Source organism: Mustela erminea, chromosome 7, assembly GCF_009829155.1.
Source record: "Mustela erminea isolate mMusErm1 chromosome 7, mMusErm1.Pri, whole genome shotgun sequence".
Lineage (NCBI taxonomy): Eukaryota > Metazoa > Chordata > Mammalia > Carnivora > Mustelidae > Mustela > Mustela erminea.
In genome coordinates, this window is record NC_045620.1 from 22681020 (window position 1) to 22698861 (window position 17842).

Genomic DNA, 17842 nt, shown 5'->3' on the forward strand with positions numbered 1-17842 from the left:
ATCATTAAAAAAAAAAAAAAAGAGCTGCGTGTGCAAACAAATACAGTCATTCATCTGTATATCCTCTCTTACTATAATGCTTTCACATTACTCTATGACAAGAGTACCATCATACTGGCCAATGCAGCAAGAAAGAAGGCCTTCCTAGATGACAGTGTGGCCCAGAAATGCTCAGGATGAATACTCCTCCCCTGCCAAGATCCATGCTAGGTTGATCCCACAAGCTCCCTTAAAGGCTTGCTGGGGGGCGAGGGGTGGGAGGTTGGGGGAACCAGGTGGTGGGTATTAGGGAGGGCACATATTGCATGGAGCACTGGGTGTGGTGCAAAAACAATGAATACTGTTATGCTGAAAAGAAATTTAAAACAACAACAACAAAGGCTTGCTGGCCCCTCCGCTCCTCAGTGCAATCTCAGGGCCAGGAGAGAAAGTAACCCCTCCCCAACCCATGGTAAGAAACCCAAGTGAAACACCCCATGGGAAAAATTACCAGGTTTGGTTTTCTTTTTCTTTTTCTTTTTTTTCTTTGGCTTCACTCTCACAAACTCTTTGAATTTCTTCTCTTTATTCTTTTCCTTGTCTTTTGCAGCTGGAATTAAAAATAAGTGTAAGTCCTGGCTTTCTAACATCTTGTTTCCAAGAGGTTTATTCTCAAATAAACATGTCCAATTTGAAGAACTTAAGTGGGCAAAGGGACAGAGTTCTAGATCTGGCTCTGCCTACGAGGTGACCTTCTATCCCCCTCAAGACGCTGGAACCCCTTCTCCGTCATCTAGCCTTTAGACCAATGGTGAGCAAATTCTGGCCCACTGCCTGTTATTTTAAGCTTTATTGAAACACACGATATGCGTTTGTTATATATTGATGATGACTGCTTTCATGCTTCCACAGCAGAGTTGAAGAGTGAAGATGGAGGCTTTGTGACCCTCAATGCTGAAAATATTTGTCTGGCCTTCTACAGTTTGCCAACCCTACTTAGATCACGACTCCTCACTGACTACATACTACAATAACCAGGTGAGATTTTAAAAAAGTGAGTGCCCAGGTCCCACTCACAAAATGCTGATTCATGTAGCTTACAGTGTGACCTGCATATCAAAAAAAAATTTTAATAACTGAAGTATAATTCACATAACATAAAACTACCCATTAAAAAATGAATACTACATACCTTCCAAATACCACAACTTCATTCTCTGCTACTCTTCACTGCAAACTCAAGTCATTGACACTCCCTATCCAAACTTCTCACTTCAGTTTTTCTTAATTCCATTCTAAAAAGCTTCCCACCACCACTTTAAGATTGTTTTCAGTTTTCAAAGTTAACAGTAGCTTCCCCATTGCAAAAATCCTGTTGTTTTGATAAGCAAAATATAGCATTTCAAATACTTGATCAAGCCTAACTCTGCAGAGGTCAAGATGGGTTTAAGCACACATAGATCCTAGGACCTAACCACTCTACTCCTAGATATTTACTCAAGAGAAGGGATACTGTGTCCACACAGAGACATGCACATTAACACCCACTGATGCTGTAGTTTTAATCACACAAAGTAAAAAATGCCCAAATGTCCATCAGCAAGTGAATGAATCATTTGTGGTGCATTCACACAAGGGAATACTTTTCAGTGATAAAAGTATTAAGTATTAATATGTGCAGCAACCTAAGTGAATCTCAAGTATGCTAAGTGAAAGGAGCCAGATTAAACCCTAGTACATACTGAATGACTCCATTTGTATAAAATTCTAGAAGATAAAAAGTAATCTATAAAAAAAAAAAAAAACAACACAGTGCCTAATGAGAGGAAGGAAGGAGTGAAAAGGAGGAATTAAAAAAGGGCATGTGGAAGGTCTGGAAGGCAACAGATGTGTTTACTGTCTTGACTGTGTTGCTCTTCAAATTATACAATTTAAATACGGGCAGTTCACTGCACAATTAAACTTCAATAAAGCTGTAAAAAAAGAAAAGAAAAGAAAAAAAAAAAAGTCCAGTGGTATGCAGGGCATTCACCATGTTGTACAACCTGCTCTACCCAGCTCCAAAACATCCCATCACTCCTAAGGAAAATTCTTTATCACTAAACGGCTTCTCCCAGGTCCTCAGTCCTTAGTGACCACCATTTCTGCATCATGGCTACAGATGTATCTATTCTGGACATTTCATATAAATGCAATCACACAATACGTGACCTTCTGTGTCTGGCTTCTTTCACTTAGCATGCTTCCAAGGGCATCAAAAACACTCTTCAAGTGATTCTGATGTGGATTCAAGATGATCACAAAGCAGTTATGAGATAAGGTAACAATCAGATTCATCTGATTTTAACTAAGCACTTGTGTGCAAAGAAACCACAAACATCTCACTTAATCCTAACAACAACCTGTGTATATCATTTTCATTTTACAGATAGGGAAACTAAAGCTCAGTGAGGTGAAGGTACCTGCCTGACATCATGCAGATATTTGAAAACAAGCTCTTCAGCACCATGTCAGCGCCACAGCCCAGGTCTCTCTCTCTAATGGGCATCCAGGACCCATCAGAGAGGATAGTGGCCTGCCTTCCGTAGCTGTCAAGCTTGGGCTCTACAGACAGAAGTTAATCAATTGGCCAAAGAATACAGGATTTAAGGGTCTCTAAGTTCCCTCCCAGTTAAAGCACTCCACAACTGAGAAAGTTCAACAAACAAGAACTCCAGAAAATACCTTGGTCTAATTTACAAAAATACTCAATTTAAGATTAAGAAACCAAGGTCCAAAGGAATAAGCTGACCTGGCCAAGGTCATACAGTTAATTTGCAAAACACAGTCAAATGCCTCCTGAATTTCATAAAAGCTATCAACAATATTTATTTTCCTCTGACCCTGGGAACAGTCTTCCTCAGATACAAAAACAGAACTCATGAGGCACCTGGGTGGCTCAGCGGGTTAAGTGGCCAACTCTTGATTTTGTGGTCATGGAATCAAGCCCCGCATTGGGCTCTCAGCTCCTAGCCAGCCTGAGGATTTTCTCTCCCTCCCACTCTGCCCCTCCCTCCACTCTCTCGCTCGTTACACACATAGAAAGGAAGAAATAAAACGGTCTTTGTTTGCAGAGACAGGACTGTCTATGTAGAAAATCCCAAAGAACTGACCAAAAACAAAAAACAAAACAAAAAACCTCCTGCTGGAACTAAGAGTGATTATAGCAAGGTTGCAAAGGAACAAGGTTAATATACAAAAGTCCACTGTTTTCCTATATATTAGCAATGAATGACTGGAATTTGAGAACAGTAAATAGGAAGAAGGCCTGCATGTCTCCATTGGAACTCAAATGAGAATTTGGGTGAGGGAGAGAAGATGATGTGGCTAGAAGCGATCATGGCATCATGTGGGGCCTTGTAAGGAAGTTGGTCTTTATTACGAGCAATTAGGAGGCCACTGGAAGCATCTGAGTAAAGGACTAAAAGAAGGTGATATATTGCCTCACATATCACTTGCTCCTTGCTCAGCAGGGAGCCTGCTTCTCCCTCTGCCTGCCATTCCCTCTGCTTGTGCTCTCACTCACTCTCTGACAAATAAATAAAATCTTAAAAAAAAAAACCTCTCTAAAAAGAAAAGTCGATACATTGTCACACACAAACATACAGAAACTATTGCCCAACCCAGTTTTTTGATTTGTAAACTCAGGTTTTAATGACCTCCAAATTAAAGTGACTATATCCATTAGTTCACTAAAAGGCCAAGAGCATTAACCCATCAGCACAAGTGGCTGCAGAAGAGATCACCTTGGTCCTGGATCCTTGAGAGGTCAAGATGTAGGGTATAAACTGCCAAGTACCTGGGCATACCCTGTTATCATCTAAGTATGGGAGGGTTTTTTGGGGTCTTTTTTCATTTTACATTTTATAAAACTGTATCACATCCTTTAAGAAACCCAAAAGGCAGTAAGAGAAGAATGGGGCAGTTCATTCCATACAAGGGATTCCTGAAGTCCCCACATTATTCAAAGTCACATAATTCATGACTAACATTTCCATAAAATGAAGACATAATGAACACTTTCATTGGCTTTTGAAATCACATGGTTAATGAATTTTCTGTTTCTTAGGATTTGCATTAATTCAAATTTTGCAAATAAGACTTTTCAAATCATACAACTTCAAACTGGTAATTTTGCATAAAATGCAGCTATAGCTTAACACTGTTACCACGCAACAGAGGAGGAAGTGAAATTCAGAGAAGCTGCAAGATCACGCAGACTGCCGAACAGGAAAGGAGAACTCAGACCTCTGAGAGGACGTGGGCCCTGAGCACAGTCCCTGAAATAGGAACCAGGGCATGGATCTGCTCTGCAGTACAACACCACCACCACCTGGCTTCCTGGTTCTACAGGTTTCTTTTCTCACCTTGCACCTGCTGGTGATAGGAGGGTATCTCGGAGATAGGAGACACCTATCTCCGAGAATCTCTTATACTCCTCCTTCACTGAGCAGCGTGTAATTGAGCAGGATTGACTCCACACTCAGTTCAATCAGTAAGAGTAATCCCATGGCCCTGGTTGCAATCTTAGGTTTAGATAATCTGAGCCTGGCCAACTGGTTCCTAGGACAGGGACTGGAATGGCCTAATATGACCCACAAGTGGGATCCTGGTCCAACATGTATAAAAAGGATATGTTTTTGCTCTCTTATTAGATTTGAATGAAGCAGTATGGAGTCTTAAATGATACTGGCTACCACCCTATGACCACAAGGTATCCAGCCTGAAAACAGCACTGAGAAGTGAGATGGTTAGACAGTCCTGGAGCTGTCCCTCCCCTGTACTGCCCCATTATGTGAACCAACAGACCCCTTGACTGTAGAGTCGATTCAAATAGGATTTCCTGTTACTTGTAACTAAAAGCATCCCAAGTCTTGCTGCTGGTCTGAAATAGAGTCACCTTAAGGCTTCAATTAGAGGAGTAAACAACGAAGATAAAAAGAAGAGCTATTCTAGGAAGCTGTTCTATAGAGGTCTATGGTCTCTGAATGCACAAGAAGAGAGAAAAATCTTCAGAGTCTCACACTGGCTTCCAGCTGAAAACTGTGAAGTCACATGTGGCCTGAGGTGGCAGAGCTCACAGGGACAAATGTCCAGCAGTGACTAAGCTAATGCAGGTGATTCCCTGAGGTAGAGGGGTAGACAAGCGGACAATAGGCAGAACTCATTCGGATTACCCATGGACACAGGAAGTCTCCTGCAAGGAAGCACTCCTACTCTCCACTCTAGGACCCAGGGGCGGGCATCCTTCCCTGGAATCCTAAGACCAAACTCACAGCCTAGAGTGAGGGTGTAGACTCTGCAACTAGACTCAAATCGTGGCTCCACCACCTGCTAGATGTACAGATACTGGTTCAAGTTAACCCAACTCATCTGCGTCTTGAGTTTCTAATTTATCAATTGGGCACAACAGTACCCATCTCACAGGCTCTGTTTTGAGAATTAAACAAGACAATACAAGGAAAGACTTGGAACAGTGCCTAGCACATGGTGAGTTCTCAAATGTTAGCTGTTGCTATCTTGCTTGCAATACCCTCTCCATAGAGGGTGAGACTGGTCTGCTGTCAGTTTTCTCCTTGGACGGCCTGACCCACACAGTATGAGCCTGACTCCAGAGCTTCTTCTAGATTGCCCAAGCCCGGCTGCACAAAGAGCAATTTCCTGCCAAGGCTCTGGATAAGAAAGCAGCCTGTCACCTGAGGAGGGTGAGGCTTTTCTAGGATGGCCACTGTCATCTCCTCAGGCTGTAGGTGCCCATCAGAAGTCCTAGAGCCTTTCTCCCTCTGTACAGCCAGCTCCCTAGTTCCCCACCAGACAACCGCCACCTTATGAGAGCAGAAGGACATAAGACTACTGATTCCAGGAGGGAAAGGCACAGAATAACATCACCATCGTCCATGGCAGAACTGCCACGCGGCTGCGACAAGGAGCAACCAGAGCATGCTATGATCTGCATGAAGGGACGGCAAGCAGCTCAAGGGCAGAGTGGAAGTGGGCATGCTCTTGGAGAGATTCTCACTGCCTACCAGAGCAGGTGATACTCGTGGCTTAACACTACCATTTCACCATGCCTACCTTCCCAGCCTCATCTCCCAGCAGTACCCCCCGCTGGCTCCCACCACAGATCCCACCCAAACACCAGCCCCACAGGGCCCTCCAACCACCCCCTCTTAAACCCTGCATTTTTCTGCCTTAGTTCACATGGCAGAGACTGCTATGCATTCTCCAATACCCATTTCTCCACCTCTTTCATAAGAAAAGAGAACATTTTCCAGTTTCTCCTGAGCAAGGTGAGGCCAGGGACAATATGTTCTGGCCTATAGGCTATGAACAGAAGTGATCTGTGGCACTTCTGGGTTATACCCTTAAAAGAAAGAGATATGCCCTCCCCTACCCTTACCACCAGCAGAAAGACAGGCAAGGTGGTAAGCAATCCTGAACCACGCAGAGGAAAAGTAACAACTAAGCACATTGCAACCATGAGCACTGGACACCATGCTCATGCTTGGACACCACAGATCCACAACAGAGCTACCCCCACAGAGCTAGAGTCAACATTTGTCATTTCCTGACTTGTTCATTTTAGCCATTCTGACTGGTGTGAGGTGGTATCTCATTGTGGTTTTGATTTGTATTTCCCTGATGCCGAGTGATGTTGAGCACTTTTTCATGTGTCTGTTGTCCACCTGCATGTCTTCTTTGCAGAAATGTCTGTTCATGTCTTCTGCCCGCTTCTTGACTGGATTATTTGTTCTTTGGGTGTTGAGTTTGGTAAGTTCTTTACAGATTTTGGATACTAGCCCTTTATCTGATATGTCACTTGCGAATAACTTCTCCCACTCTGTCAGTTGTCTTTTGGTTTTTTTGACTGCTTCCTTTGCTGTGCAATTAAATTTAATTGTGTAAAATATATTTTCTATTTAGACATGTATGCGCTTGAACATGAACAGAAAATATCTGAAAAAAGTTTGTTAAACAAAAATAGTCACATCCGCAATGGAGGTGGAAATGCCAAGGGGAGGGAGACCTTTTCCCTTAGCATTCTGTGGTACTGATTTCACAGCAATCATATGTCACTTTTATACTTGGGGGTGGGGAGTACAAAAATTACAGATTCTAAACTTAGAGCCACTGGAAAGCAGGGCCCAAAAAAATCTGTATTTTAACAAGTTATCTAAGGGCGCTTAGGTGGCTCAGCTGGGTAAGCACCTGCCTTCAGCTCAGGTCCTGATCCCAGACTTCATACTCACCGGGGAGTCTGCTTCTCCTTCTCCCTCTGCATCCCCCAACCCCACCGTTCATGTTCACTCTCTCTTTCAAATAAATAAATAAAATCTTTTTTTAAAAAAGGCATCTAGTGTGACTCCCAGGCAGAGGGATTAGCCACTGCTCCAGCTGAGACCTGTGCCAGGTGGTATATGGCGTGAGGGGAAAATCTCAGTGACGAGTCCCTCAAGTTCTAGGACATAAGCTTGTCCCCAGAATTAAATATGTATTCAATGGCAAAGAGATATAAACTCACCTAAAAGATACAAAATGGCCACAAAAGCCAGTAGGACTGGCCGGTAATAGACACTAACATCCTTTAAGGATGCTTATTGATCCCTAAGAAATCAGTGCTTGGCCCTAAATGAAACAAGCATCACCCAGGCAAGAGAATGCTCCAGTCTGAGAACTGAGCCCATCTTTTTTCCTTTGTGCCAGGAATATCCACAACCAAGATCTCAAGCAGAACAGGACTCAGGTCTCTTTTGTAATGCCCGGAAAAGAGTCTAACAAATACTAGGTATTCAGTAAATGGGGCTCAATGAACAAGTCAATCTGTTTCAGTCTGAGGCATTTCTAACTCCAGTGTTCTAACCCAATGGTCAATAAGCAACTTTCTCTTCCCACACAGGTCTGAACTAGATATAGGAAAGGAGTTTTGATAGCTGTGGACTTCGTTTCAAATAAGTAACTGGCACTTGGCCTTGACCATCATCTACTGCACTTTGGTTCATACCAGCCGAGACAGCCATCCTGAGCAGGACTCTGATGAAGTCACTAAGGTGGTGAGTGCTTTCATGGCCTGAAGCCCTCATGACAAGTCTCCTCCTGGGTGACTACTAGCCAGCTGTCCTTCCTCAGGCAGCTCCTGTTAGCTCAATGATCAGGCTTGCCAAGTGCATGCTAGACTGCCTAAAGCTGAGAGTATTAGAGCTAAACAGTCCAATACAAAGTCTACTGGTCATATGTAGCTACTGAGCACCTGCAATGTGGCTAGTCTGAATTAAAATGTTCAGAGAGCATAAAATACAAAATAAAATCACTAGATTTTAAAGACTTAGTATAAGAATATAAAATAGCTCATTGTAAATTTTTATACTGTTTACATGCTGAAATAACAATATTTGGATATACTGAATTAATAAAATACATCATTTCATCTGTTTCTTTTTACATTTTTTTTTAAGATTTTATTTATTTATTTGAGAGAGAATGAGTGAGAGAGAGCATGAGAGAGGAGAAGGTCAGAGAGAGAAGTAGACTCCCCAAGGAGCTGGGAGCCTGATGCGGGACTCGACCCTGGAAGTCTGGGATCATGACCTGAGCCCAAGGCAGTCGCTCAACCAACTGAGCCACCCAGGCGCCCCTCTTTTTACATTTTAAAAACTGGCTATTAGGGTGCCTGGATGGCTCAGGCTCAGGTAAGCATCTGCCTTCAGCCCAGGTCATGATATCAGGGGTCCTGGGATCAAGTCCCACATCAGGCTCTCTGCTCAGCGGGAGTCTGCTTCTCCCTCACATTCTCCCTCTGTGCTCCCCCAGCCTTAAATGAATAAATAAAATCTTTATAAAAACTAAATAAAAATTAGAAAAATAAAAATAAAAATGTAGCTGTTAGAAAAAGTTACATGTGGCTTGCATTGTATTTCTAATAAATAATACATCATATATGGCTAAGAAACTCCCACTGTATCTTTGCAACATGGCTGAGGACTGATCTCTTCGGGGTCAGAGATCACCTTAGTTAACATGGCCTGCCCCACTGTCCTGCAACCTGATTTCATACCTTCTTGGAAACACTGTCACATGTCCTAGGAGTTGCATATGTCATTTAATACCTACATATTTTGGGGTGCCTCAGTGGCTCAGTTGGTTAAGCATCCAGCTCTTGATTTTGGCTCAGGTCAAGGTCTCACAGGTTTTGGAACGGAGTCCTACATCGGGCTCCTCACTAAGCATGAAGCTTGTGTGAAAAGTTCTCTCCCTGTGTCCCTCCCCTCCGCAAAATAAATAAATCATTAAAAAAAAAACCTCTGTATTTTAATGGAGAAGTTATAAGCCAAAAATAAATAATGATGTTACAATTCAGGTAAAAAGAACCTGAAGAGCTTGTAGAATTTACTGAAAAGTCATTAAAAATGCCTCTGCAGGTGCTTGGCTGGCTCAGTCAGTAGGCCATGCAACTCTTAATCTTGGCACCGTGAGTTCAAGCCGCACGCTGGGTACAGAGATAACTTTAAAAAAAAAAAAAAAGGTCTTCTAAAATTTCCCCAGAAATATGTAATTTTTCGATTTTAAGTTTAAAAAAATTTTTTTTCAAAATAGTTTTTTGTGATAAAACATGAACATGAGATTTTGTGCTCATAACCCTTACTAACACCATTGTCATTTCTATGCAAAATAAACAGTGCTATTAGAAAATATCTTCAGTTATGATTAGATGAAATTGAACTCAAATCTGGAGACAGCAAGAGAGTCCCACAATGCTTCAGTTCTTTTGCCCTGCTGGCAGGGATAGGGTAGGCTTGGGGGATAGAATGATTGTACTCCTGCTGTTCTGAGCTCAAGTTCAATGGTGGCTTCTGAAGGAGCTCCATTTCCTTGACTGTTCCCACTCATACTAGGATTATAGGGCCCTCAAAAGCTAAGTGACTTCTCAAGGTAACTTGAGGAGCAGGAGGCCAAGGTAAGACTATCAGTTAGGTATTTCTATTTCTTCCAGGACCACCACAGCCCCAGGACGCAATGCCTAAGGATCACTTGTCATTTTCAGTCTTTGAAATTCAATTGGACACCAACCTAATGCCTTCTTTTGTGTCAGAAATGCAAGCAATGTGACCTGAGCAACAGAGAGTCCTCTATAATACAGATATAACACAAAACCAAAGAACTTACTTGGGGAACTGGCAGAGACCCGCTTCCTGGTCAGGCTCTCCTGGTTGGCTTTGTCTGAAGCTGAAGAGCCCCTTGTTTGGACATGCCTCTTTCCTGGGTTCTCCTCTGGCTCTGGTGACTTCTCCATCCCATGGAAATACTTCATGTGATAATGCAACAGTTTGGCCTTGCGGAAAAATTTTAGACAATCCACAACCTTGCACCTGAATTTGTGATCTAGGTCGACAGCTGGTGCTTTACATGTCACAAAATCATCTGTTTTCTTAAAAGTATTTGTTACTGAAAAATAAAACAGAAACAAAAACAAAGATCCCTTGTGTTTAACCTAGTTATTATTACATATACATTAACACATAGCAATAGAAAGTGAAAGAGCAGAATGCATATGTAGCTGGAGACATTAGACAGCCATTACCTCCCCAGATTACTGTTTGGAGAGAATGCATACAACTTCAGGATAAATAATACAGACTCAACCATGATTCATCTTCTGAAAGAAAAGATCAACATGTTGTTTGTTTGTTTGTTTGTTAAGCAGCCATACAAGTTCTCAAGTTTATAGACTACGGGGAAAGAATGGGGGAAATCCCTTAAAAACAAAAAAATCAAGGACCCATCCCAGCACTTACTACTGATGAGTTGGACCAGATTCAGACTTATTACCATCCTGGTACCTGCATGTGTCGACAGAACTAGGGAATATTGTGGTGGGATCTCTTTATGAAACCAAAAGGATCTCACAATGGTTTCTACACAAAGACAGTGTAACTGTTACGAAGGTTTTTGAGATTTTGCTATTGTGTACTTTGTTGGAACAAAGGGACTCAGAGATAGTAAGAGAAAAAATGACAACCAAATAAATGGATCCGAAGGCATAAGGAGTCAGAAGTCAATAATCAAATTTAAAGAGCCAGAAAAAGTTTGAAACCACCCCCCCCCAAAACCAGAAGGCAATGGTCTATCATGTTATCGATGACAAAAAAAAGTAAGAGCTGTCACAAGGAATGCATGTGTCTTGGAAAGAGTTTATTGAAGACTGCCTTAACAATGCCCTCACCTCAATGAGAGCAATCACGTTAAACTCAAATTCTTCTACTCTACTTGAATAGGTCACCCAAGAATATTCTGAGTGGACCTTTCTTGAGTGAACCAAATTTTTCCTTAATGCAGTGATACAATTTCCATTAGAAGCAGAAAGCATACTGAACCACTGGTAAATATTAGGACTACATTTTCAAATACCATTCCATCATCAGAAAAAAAAAAATTTAACTCCATCTAAATCATATTCTATATTTCAAAATCAGCACTAGGGTATGATTACGAAGTTGTTATGCTGATGATGTGACAGATGCCAGTATATGGGCAATTTATACAACTGAAAAATTATACAGATACACACACATCCCAAAGCAGAATGCCTTAAAATCACTTTCTATCTCTAACGAGAGATAAAATAAAGAGGTACCAATCAAAAAGATGCAGTTAAGAGAAGAAAAGTAACATGAAATAAAATGGAATTTATAGACAAATGGTTGTACTGGAAAAGCATGGCAGTGGAGAAATTCAAAACTCTAACCTCCAGTGCTCGCTTTGGCAGCACATATACAAAATTCAAACCTCCAATATATCCTAAAATTATTTCGTAAAAGAAATTACAAGCGATTTCTCTGGATTTCCTCCTCTTGGGCCTAGTAAGTTGAACCACGTGAATTTGCCATTTTTTGTACATTAAGAAGGTTAAACATTAGTTACATCACACAGTTCAACCTAATAATTCCTTTTTCCATTGTGACAGTCTCAAAAATCACTGCAGACAAGGGACACCTGAGCGGCTCTGTCGGTTAAGCATCTGACTCTTGGTTTCTGCTCAGGTCATGATCTCGGGGTCATGAGATTGAGCTCTATGTTGGGTTCTGCACTCAGTGCGATCTGTTTGAGATTCTCTCTCTCCCTCTCCCTCTGCCTCTAACCTTCTTCTAGCTCAGGCTTCCTCTCCCCCTCTCTAAAATAAATAAATCAATCTTTAAAAAAAGTAGTATGGTATAATGGAATCAGCTCAACTTTAAATACCAGCTCTACCTTTCATTAGCCGTATATATAAGTTGTGCATATTTTCTAAACTATTCTCAATCAGTATCTATAAAAGAGAATAAATACAACCTATTTTGAAGAGGTAAGAGAAGGCTATAATGTATGCGCCTGGCACAAAGCTGTTCATTTCAAATATTAAATACATCTTGAAAAACAGGCTTATGTCCTTTATAGAATGTGGCTGGAGACAGCTATTATAATTATCAACCACACTGAAACATTCCTTCAACCAGTCCTCATAAGCTCTGGCTGCAGACATGTAACTCTATAAGCACTGTCTTTTCTGCATTCTTCTAAAAAATGTGAAATCCAAACCAACCACAAGATTCCTAATATGGCCACTCAATAGGATTATTACCCCCACCTTTCAAAACATCATACTTTTACTAATGTAGCCAAAGGGTTTTATAAATTCACTACATTTTTTAAATAAACACATTACAGGGTGCTGGAAAGTACCAGCTTAGTCCAACAAAATCCTGAACTTTTTTTTTTTTTTTTTTTGCCTTTTAAAAATGTGAATTAGGGCGCCTGGGTGGCTCAGTGGATTAAGCCGCTGCCTTCGGCTCAGGTCGTGATCTCAGGGTCCTGGGATCGAGTCCCACATCGGGCTCTCTGCTCAGGAGGGAGCCTGCTTCCCTCTCTCTCTCTCTCTCTCTGCCAGCCTCTCTACCTACCTGTGATCTCTCTCTGTCAAATAAATAAATAAAATCTTTAAAAAAAAAAAAAATGTGAATTAAAGTACATTTCCATTTTCCCCAAACAGTTTTGTCAAACTACATACTGGAAGTTACATATTTATCCCTAACAAACTCCATGAGATTATTTTAGTGCAAGAAGTTTTTAACTCTTGATTCTGTAATTCTATATATTCAGATCTTTATCTAAGTTGTTGATAAAGATCCAGTGGGACAGAGCTGAGGACAGTCTCGAGGCTCACACCAAGCAATGAATCTACACTCTCTCAGATAGAACTGCCTGAGCCAGTTCAATTTCATCTATGCAGATTCCCAATACACTTATGCATCTATCTCCTACTGATTCAGAGAGAGATTTCAAGAAAGATGTGCTCAAACTATCTGCTGAAATAAAGATGCACTTTGTCTGACAGTGCTATAGATCCCCAAAATTAATATGTAAAAACCTAATCCCCAATATGTTGGTTTTTGGAGGTGGGGCCTTTGGGAGCTGATTAGGCCATGACAACAGAGCCCACATGAACGGGACTAGTAACCTTATAAAAGAGACCCCAGAGAGTTCCCTTTCCCCTTCTGCCACATGGCGACATAGTGAGAAGACTGCTGCTTTCTAACTAGGAAGCAGGCTCTTACTAGACAATGAATCTGCTGGTGCCTTGATCGTGGACTTCCCAGGCTCCTCAACTGTGAGATATAAACATTATTGTTTACAAGCCACCTGTATTCTGTTACAGCAGCTTGAATGGATGAAGACAGATAGTCTATCAATCCAGTTCTCAAAAGGAAGTAAGTTTAGTGTGGCAGCGTAAAAACTCTTCATCCCCAGAAATAAAACCCTTGGTTCCTCACAGCCAAGCAGAAGGTAAGAACAGTTGGACCTCCAAAGGTAAACAAGCATGGCACTTAGGTGGGCCACCTGCCTCTAAGACATGGGAATAGTATCACAGCAGCTCAAGTAAACAGAGAAACCCCCCAGAAGAGAAGACACTGCCAGAAGTCACTATCACAAAGCCCCTGACCAAATCAAGAGCTCTTTTCAAAATGGCAACATCAATGAAACAAAATGAGTCACTGGTTTTGCCCAAAGGAATAACTATTTAAAGAAGAATGATTTGAGAATTATGAATATTTGACCACAGAAGTTTGATAAGTAAGATTCCCTCATAAACTGAACTCAGTGAGTATAAACTGTTGATATACAAACCATTCCAATTCAGCCTGTCAATAATCTGCCTTGCACTGTCAGGAAAAACAACATAAGCACCAGGCTGAGAAAAGCAGCCAATAGGGTATAAATCAGTTATGGAAAATAACCTTTGTCAAAATCGGTTGTATTACACAATTAACTATAATTTTGGATCCACCAAACTGTCAATGAAAATGTTATATAGTAATAAAATAATGTTTAGGCTAACTTTTTAACGATGATAAACTATTCGGGACATATTAAATTAGAATGAAACAACAGCAAAAACTATAAACATCCCAAGACTTAAGTAATTGCTTCCTTCTTCAAGAAGACCTTGCAAAAACCTGGTACTAGTTTTAACCCAACTAATTTTAGGAGAAATAAAAAAGTGGTATTTTCCAGACTTCATAATTTTATCTTAGATTTTGTATAAAGATGGCCAAGACAAGCCTTCTGTACACACAATGAAAGCTGCCAGTACAGCCAGTGTAGGTCACATGATTGCTTTGGTTTGGCATACCTCTCTCACTTGCAAACCAAGCCCTGCTCATCCTTCAAATGCTATCTATTTGCATAATGCTTTTGCCTTAGCCTCTCAGCAGAAAAGACTCTACCCTGCCAGGGCCCCTGGTGGCTTACTAGGTTTAAGCATCTGCCTTTGGCTCAGGTCATGATCCCAGGGTTCTAGGATCGAGCCCCACATCAGGCTCCCAGCTCAGTGGGGATCTGCTTCTCCCTCTGCCTTTCCCTCCCTCCACTCATGGACACTCTCTAATAAATAAATAAAACCTAAAAAAAAAAAAAAAGAATCTACCTGTCTTCTTTGAATTCCCATTAAGGACTTCATGTAAAATAAATCTTACAGTATCTATCTCTTTCTATGTCTTACAGTTCGTTCTGCTCATTATTCTGAAATGCTGAAATGGGGGACATGTTCCATTCTTTACTTCTATGATACTTACCTTGGTGTATTGCAACATTAAACAAGAAAGCTGGCCTCTCCAAGACTATATCCTCACCAAATGGGAGGAAAAGTACTTATTTCACAAGACTCTAACATGTTTCCTTGAGGTAACAGAAGAGAAAACCCATTATTAACTACAGCAAGTTACTTGAGTATTAGTTGTCATCATGATTGTCACTGACTGCATGGTTGTTTAAAAAATCAAAGTTGTGCAAAATCCCAGCCATAGGTCCCTCTATCAGTGACACAACCTGAAAAATTTTAACATCTAATTGTCCACTTTAATAATCAAACACTCAAGTTTGGTAATAAAAGCACAATAGGGACAATAAAAAATGATGTAACCAGCAAAATATTTTACATTTTCAAAGAATTTAAAAATAGAATATGGGGGCGCCTGGGTGGCTCAGTCAGTTGAGCATCTGCCTTCAGCTTAGATAATGATCTGGGGGTTCTGGGACCCAGCCTGGCCTCGAGCTCCCTGCTCAGGGGAAAGCCTGATTTTCCCTCTTCCTCTGCCACTCCCCTTGCTTGTGTTCTCTCACTTGCTCCCTCTCAAATAAAAAAAACTTTGAAAAAAATAAAAATAGAATATGCACAGCATAATTATGCCAAAGAAAACCCACAAGAGAAATATTATGATTTTAAAAATTATGTACTGTGGCGCCTGGGTGGCTCGGTGGGTTGAGCCTCTGCCTTCGGCTCAGGTCATGGGATTAAGCCCTGCGTCAGGCTCTCTGCTCAGCAGGGAGCCTGCTTCCGCCTCTCTCTCTGCCTGCCTCTCTGCCTATTTGTGATCTCTCTCTCTGTCAAATAAATAAAAACTTTTTTAAAAAAATTACTAGAATATATACAATACAGTAGTAAAAATAACGGCAATCCTCATAACAGACTTCAAGTAAAAAGAAAAACAACTGTTTTCTACTCTTCCATGCTTTCTAAAAAAGTATAACAGCCATATTATCTTTACAACAGAAAGAATACAGTGCTTTTATGTTTCTATATTATACTACTCACTAGAACAGTGTTCCTGTGGCGAAAAAAACCTGGTGCTGGGGTGCCTGGGTGGCTTAGTCATTAAGAGTCTGCCTTCGGCTCAGGTCATGATCCTGAGGTCCTGGGATCAAACCCTGCATCAGACTCCCTGCTTGGTGGAGCCTGCTTCTCCCTCTCCCACTCACCTTGTTTGTGCTCCCCCTCTCGCTCTCTGTCAAAGAATAAATAAAATCTTAAAAAAAAAAAAGATATGGTGCTAAAAGCATGGTCAAGAACTAGGAGAGCTGCTGGCTGCCCAAAGGGCCCACTGGACCACACACAGTCTGCAGAGTGGCCAGGTCTCACACAGGTGAATACTTCCCAGTGGGAGTCTATCTGGATCATATGTCACTGATGGCACCAGCCAGCTAAGTGACATCATCCATCTGTTGTCAACAAGGGAGCAGTTACTAGAACACAGAAGGCAGAAAATATGAAAATTAAATCCTCAAGGGAGCCTGGTTCAAAAGCTAAGATTAATCAAATTACCCTTTGGGTAGAAAGTAAATTACTGGAACCAAGTTATTGGTTCCTGCAAGTTGTTAGTGGTGTTCTCACATAAATGCTCTGTGCTCAGGGCACCTGGGTGGCTCAGTGGGTTAAGCCTCTGCCTTCAGCTCAAGTCATGATCCCAGGGTCCTGGGATCGAGGCCCACATTAGGCTCTCTGCTCAGCAGGGAGCCTGCATCCTCCTCTCTCTCTGCCTGGCTCTCTGTCTACTTATGATCTCTCTCTGTGTGTGTCAAATAAATAAATAAATTGTTCTGTGCTTTTCCTCAGGTTTAACAGATTTTTGTTTGGAGGAATCAAGGCAAAGCACAGAAATCTCTCCTGGGCTCTGAGGCCAATATCTCAAGAGTCACCCTTTGCTTTTGCCTCTCCCAAAATTACTACTGTACGTTGACATATACAGAGAAAAATGGTCCACAGAATTTGAATTTGCTTTTAAGAATAATAACTCTAGGGACACCTGAGTGGCTGAGCTGGTTAAGCAGCTGCCTTCAGCTCAGGTCATAATCCCAGGATCCCTGGGATCAAGTCCCAAGCAGAGAGCCTGCTTCTCCCTGGCTGCCTCTCCCCTTGCTTATGTGCTCACTTGCTCTCTCTCTCTCTCTGACAAATAAATAAATAAAAATCTTTAAATTAAAAAAAATAGAACAGTAACTCTAAGAATGTCTTCTTTACTTTGGGGAGGAGAATGGGGGAAAATAAATTATAAAATATCTCCTAATAATCCCTACCTCCTGGTATTCACATCTATGTGTAAACCCCTCCCCCCTGAGAATTGGCAGGACTTATATCTTGCCTCTACTGGAATGAACAAAGGCGACAGTATGTTACCTTTCTTGAAAAAAACTTTTGTGATTATATTATTTAACATCTACCTTACTAGCACATCTTCTCCTCTAAAGGCTTGATGAAACAATCTGCTACACTGGGGGCTACTCTATGAAAAAGCCCATAGGACAAGAATCTGAGAGTACCAACAAGAACCATGGCCCTGAACCTGACAGCATGAAAGGAACTGAATGCTGCCAACAACCATGTGAATCAGAAAGCAAATCTTTCCCCAGCAGAGTTTTCAGATGAGAACACAGCCCTCCTTGACTGAAGTCTTGCCAGACCCAGGTAAGTTCAGCCTGGATTCCTCGTGCACAGAAACAATCAGAAAACAAATGTGCT

General features: G+C 41.4%; 1 protein-coding gene across 1 annotated transcript in view; it reads right to left on the reverse strand.

Annotated features, from left to right (window-relative positions):
• Positions 1 to 17842, reverse strand: part of PHF20 (PHD finger protein 20) — a 148006-nt gene that overhangs the window by 30261 nt on the left and 99903 nt on the right. Inside the window, exons 10-11 of the mRNA XM_032350796.1 lie at positions 10180 to 10458; positions 491 to 589 (exon numbers count right to left, since the gene is read on the reverse strand). Of these exons, the coding sequence (XP_032206687.1) occupies positions 491 to 589; positions 10180 to 10458 (378 nt within the window). The remainder of the gene's footprint in view (positions 1 to 490; positions 590 to 10179; positions 10459 to 17842) is intronic.